The sequence below is a fragment of the Phyllostomus discolor genome, chromosome 6 (assembly GCF_004126475.2).
Source record: "Phyllostomus discolor isolate MPI-MPIP mPhyDis1 chromosome 6, mPhyDis1.pri.v3, whole genome shotgun sequence".
Lineage (NCBI taxonomy): Eukaryota > Metazoa > Chordata > Mammalia > Chiroptera > Phyllostomidae > Phyllostomus > Phyllostomus discolor.
In genome coordinates, this window is record NC_040908.2 from 125,962,285 (window position 1) to 125,966,960 (window position 4,676).

General features: G+C 40.8%; 1 protein-coding gene across 2 annotated transcripts; it reads left to right on the top strand.

The window, feature by feature from the left end:
* The first annotated feature begins 315 nt into the window (after positions 1-315).
* Positions 316-4,402, top strand: LOC114500614 (olfactory receptor 2AG1). Of its 2 annotated transcripts, none has more exons than XM_028517334.2 (2): positions 316-934; positions 2,430-4,402. In XM_028517334.2, exon 2 carries the CDS (start codon positions 2,452-2,454, stop codon positions 3,400-3,402), a length of 951 nt encoding a protein of 316 aa, XP_028373135.1. In that variant the 5' UTR covers positions 316-934; positions 2,430-2,451; the 3' UTR covers positions 3,403-4,402. The 2 variants fall into 2 exon arrangements, with proteins under 2 accessions (XP_028373135.1, XP_035884825.1); XM_036028932.1 differs by having other exon boundaries at positions 316-628.
* The last annotated feature ends 274 nt before the right edge of the window (positions 4,403-4,676 follow it).

Consider the following 4,676-nt stretch of genomic DNA (forward strand, 5'->3'; position numbering starts at 1 on the left):
TCCCTGCCACAAGATCATAAAGATATTTTCATTTATTGCTGTATTTCCTAAGCCCTTTATCTCAACCCCACTGTAAAAAGAAAAGAAAAAAATACTTTGTTTTAGACTTTACACAATCCTTCACTAACTTGTATCTTAAATGTTTTAGATAAAGCACATAAATTGGTAGTTTGGATAAAAAAAAATTAGTAAGAGGAAGAGTGCAAGGATACTAGTCCAGAAAACAAGCCCAAGAGGATTAATTAACATTCTGTTTCCTGGACCTGCATTTCCAGGGGAGGTCATTTCATTTGAGAAGGTATGCCCCTCTGAAGGTTAGGATAGAATAGAGTAGAAGAGATTAGATTATGAGATAAGGAGACAGAGCAGCTTCTCCCAGGACAGGCCTCTGGCTCATTCATTGTTTGCCCCAGGGACAAGGAGGACAAGCATAACAATATCTCCCCTAGGCAGCTTTTTCAATATGTACTTCCTCCAGATCCCTGCTGCTTTCGTATTTGCTCCCAGACCCTTTCAATAGTAAATGAACATCTGAGCATGTAGGCCCAAGAACTCAATCTGACAACTGCTCCAGAGTTAGATGGGCTCTTTACCTGGAACAGAAGCAGTTTCTCCTAGTTCTCCACAGGTGAGAGAACAGGAAAGCCACCTTCTTGCTCCATGGATACTCCCCAAGGACTATATCAGCTTTCTGTCTGTGTCTACTGCATCACAAGAGACCTGTAGAGGAATAGAAGTCACAGGAGGGCCCTGATACCTATCTTGCTCAGACTCCTCAGACACTTAACCCAGCTTAGCAAAAATTAAACCAATTGGATATTGCTAGAAAATTGTTATCTTCCTTCACCTTTTCTACGGGAACATTGCTGACCTTAAACCAATCCCAGGGAAGTCTGCATGGTCAGCCAGCTGGGCCTCTCACTTGGCACCTGAGGTAAGAGCATTGATTCTTTCAGGGAAATGTGCAACCTCCAGGAAGGCTGAGTTAAAAAACAAAGCCCAAGAACTAAGCTATTCCATCTTCCATCTTCTGTAGTGCTTTGGGCTCTACAGCACTTCCCCATCCTCTTCTATTCCTGTTTTTTTCTAAACATGAAGAGGAATCAATGAGGATGATGAATCTATGCTACATGCCAGGCTTGGTTATCTATTTCCTGACAAAGCATCAGTACATGCCTTTAGACCCCATAGGCTTTGCTGGCCTCTGATAAGGCATTTTTGCACATATTGGATAAAACACATCTCCAAAGGTCCACCTAAGGGCAGATGATATACTTGTCACATGCTCTAATACCTTTACTATTAAATTCCTGTGGAATCAAAGAAGTCAATACCTTTCACCATTTTTTCAAACATAAACACTCTAATCTTCCTGGGAAGGACCTAATCTGTTATATTTCTGAGTCCTCCCAGGTCACATTTTGTCATAATCTGTTTTTAAAAAGCACCTATATTTTCATTGATCCTAAATTTTAACTCTAAAAGCAATAGCAACTGAAACGCACCATCTCCTAGTCTCAGACAGTGATTCTCTCTCAGACATGTGGAGAATGGGAGCTAGTCAAGAAAGGTGACTAAAGTGGACACATGTTAAAGTGGACAAGTGGACGCCCTGTCCGGGTGGCCCAGTTGATTGGAGCATCATTCACATGTATACCAAAAAGCTGCAAGATCAATTCCAGGTTAAGGTGCATACCCAGTTTACTGGTTTGAACTCTAGTCAGGGTACATATAGGAGGCAAGTGATCAATGTCTCTCTCTCACATCAATGTTTCTCCTCTGTCCCTCTCTCTCTTTCTCCTTTCCTCTCTCTAAATCTAATAAAAAACACATTCTCAGGTGAAGAATTGAAAATAAATAAATAAATAAATAAATAAATAAATAAATAAATAGTGGGCACACATTAGCTCTTCCAGTGAGGCTTGTATCTACAGTCTTGAATGATGAAAACAAATGGACACAAATTGTAATGGAAAAATAAGTGGAAGTGCTTTATTGAAACCTATTTCTGTACCTGTTTTAGAATTTAATATTCATAGCAGGTCTAGGCATAACAGCAACTGGGTTTTTAAATCATTAGTCTAACATTATAAGATCAGTCTGAGAATAGACAAAGGCATAATTGCCAGAATATTGTTTCCTATTGAAAGAAAGATGATTTAATCTTTCTGGAAAGATACATGTTCACATTTGATGACTGAAAAATATTTTTATGTGGTGATCTCTTAATGTGTGACAATTGCTGTGACACCTGTTCTTTATTTATGTGGTGCTTTATCATGGTACAATTAAAGAGTCAGAAACTCAGATATCAAGAAGTAAAGTCAGTTACCAGTGGCAAAGGTATCATCTTGTTGCACTCATGTTGGATATTACAAAACTAAGGGGCCATTTTAGCAAAATTTTACCAAGAATCTGTTTAGTTCTAGTCAATTGAAGAAACAGCACAGAATGGAGCACTGGAACTCCACCCTGGGAGGTGGCTTCATATTGATGGGGATTCTGAAGGACAGCGGGTCCCCTGAGCTGCTCTGGGCCACACTCGCAGTTCTCTACATGTTGGCTCTGACAAACAATGGCCTGCTGCTCCTGCTCATCACAGTGGATGCCCGGCTCCATGTGCCCATGTACCTCCTGCTTGGGCAGCTCTCACTCATGGACCTGCTCTTCACATCTGTTGTCACTCCCAAGGCCCTTGTGGATTTTTTTCACAGGGAAAACAGCATCTCCTTTGGGGGCTGTGCCCTTCAGATGTTTCTGGCACTGACGCTGGGTGGTGCAGAGGACCTCCTACTGGCCTTCATGGCCTATGACAGGTATGTGGCCATTTGTCATCCTCTGAACTACATGGTTCTCATGAGTACGAGGGTCTGCTGGCTCATGGTGGCCACATCCTGGATCCTGGCATCCTTGAGTGCCCTTGTATATACCATGTATACCATGCACTATCCTTTCTGCAAAGCCCGGAAGATCAGGCACTTGCTTTGTGAGATCCCACCTATGCTGAAGTTGGCCTGTGCAGATACCTCCAGATATGAGCTCATGGTGTATGTTATGGGTGTGACCTTCCTGATGCCCTCTCTTATTTCTATCCTTGCCTCCTACACACTAATCTTATTTACTGTGCTCCACATGCCTTCAAATGAGGGGAGGCAGAAAGCCCTAGTCACCTGTTCTTCCCACCTGACTGTGGTTGGGATGTTCTATGGAGCTGCCACATTCATGTACATCTTGCCTAGTTCACTCCACAGCCCCAAGCAGGACAACATCATCTCTGTTTTCTACACAATTGTCACTCCAGCCCTAAACCCTCTCATCTACAGTCTGAGGAATAAGGAGGTCATGGGGGCCTTGAAGAGAGTTCTGGGAAAATACATTCCATGGACACATTCTACCTTCTAGGGAGGGATCATGACTTAATTCCAAAATTTATTCCTTCTCAAACAGAAGATTTCTGCTGGAGTCAAATACTCATGACAGAAATGCAATATTGCAGAGTATATATGTTTTAATAGAAAAATGAAGAATGTAACTTGACTCGTCAAATGCTCTTTTATATATTCCTTCCATGAGCTAAATTATGAGGTACAAGTCACACTCTATTTAAAATTTATTCTGTGTTTTCCCAGTTAGCTACTGAGTTAAAAATAGCTAGGGGCTTCTGACAACTTGGGATGTGACATCTAACCTTGGGAGTCCAAATAGACCAACATTATAGTGAAAGAAAAGAAAGTTCCAAGTGGAGGTAAGTAAGTCCCATACATCAGATGAGGACACCTTGAGATTTGCACAAATTTTAGATCAAATAACCTTGTTAAAGATCATGAAGGCAGCCTAGTTTACTACCCAAATTAGTAGTAGTTTGCATATACTTGCTTTATTTTCACTCCTCCTTTTTCCAAACATCAGCCACTATGGAAACTTCCACACCTGGGCACTCCAACAGATATTTTTTGTTTGTTTTTTTGTTGTTGTTGTTCATTTTAGACATGGGGGATTCTTTATACTGCTTTAAATACAAATATTGCAGAAATGAATAAAATAGAAAGTTAAGGTAGCTCATCAGCAAGGTCCATGGTAAACAACTATGCTTATTCTTTGTCAATAAACAAATGCAAAATTGGCTTTCTGTTATGATACAGTGGTCTTGAAATTTCCCCACAATTACCAAGGATTCATATGCTTGATATGTGTGGATGTGTGAGTCTGTATGTGTGCTAAAAGAGGAAATACATTTCCTAGTAGCTTAAATACATTGTGCAACTACTATTTGTTTATAAATCTGGAAATACTTAGACAAAAACTGTGAGTTGTTTTGAAGCTTCAAAAGAACGTGGTTCATCTGAGTGACACTATTTTTGAGAATATTGCATGCTTTGTGAATTTGCTAACACTTCCTTTTTTTTTTTTTTTCAAAAATAAAACGGTGTCGCCCTGGCTGGAGTAGCTCAGTGGATCGAGCGCGGGCTGTGAACCAAAGCATCGCAGGTTCGATTCCCAGTCAGGGCACATGCCTCACTTTCAGGCCAGGTCCCCAGGGGGGGCCACATGAGAGGCAACTACACATGGATGTCTCTCTCTCTCTCCCCCTCCTTCCCGTCTCTAAAAATAAATAAAATATTTAAAAAAATAAATAAATAAAACGGTGTCCAGAGGGGAGAGTGGAGGAAATTTCA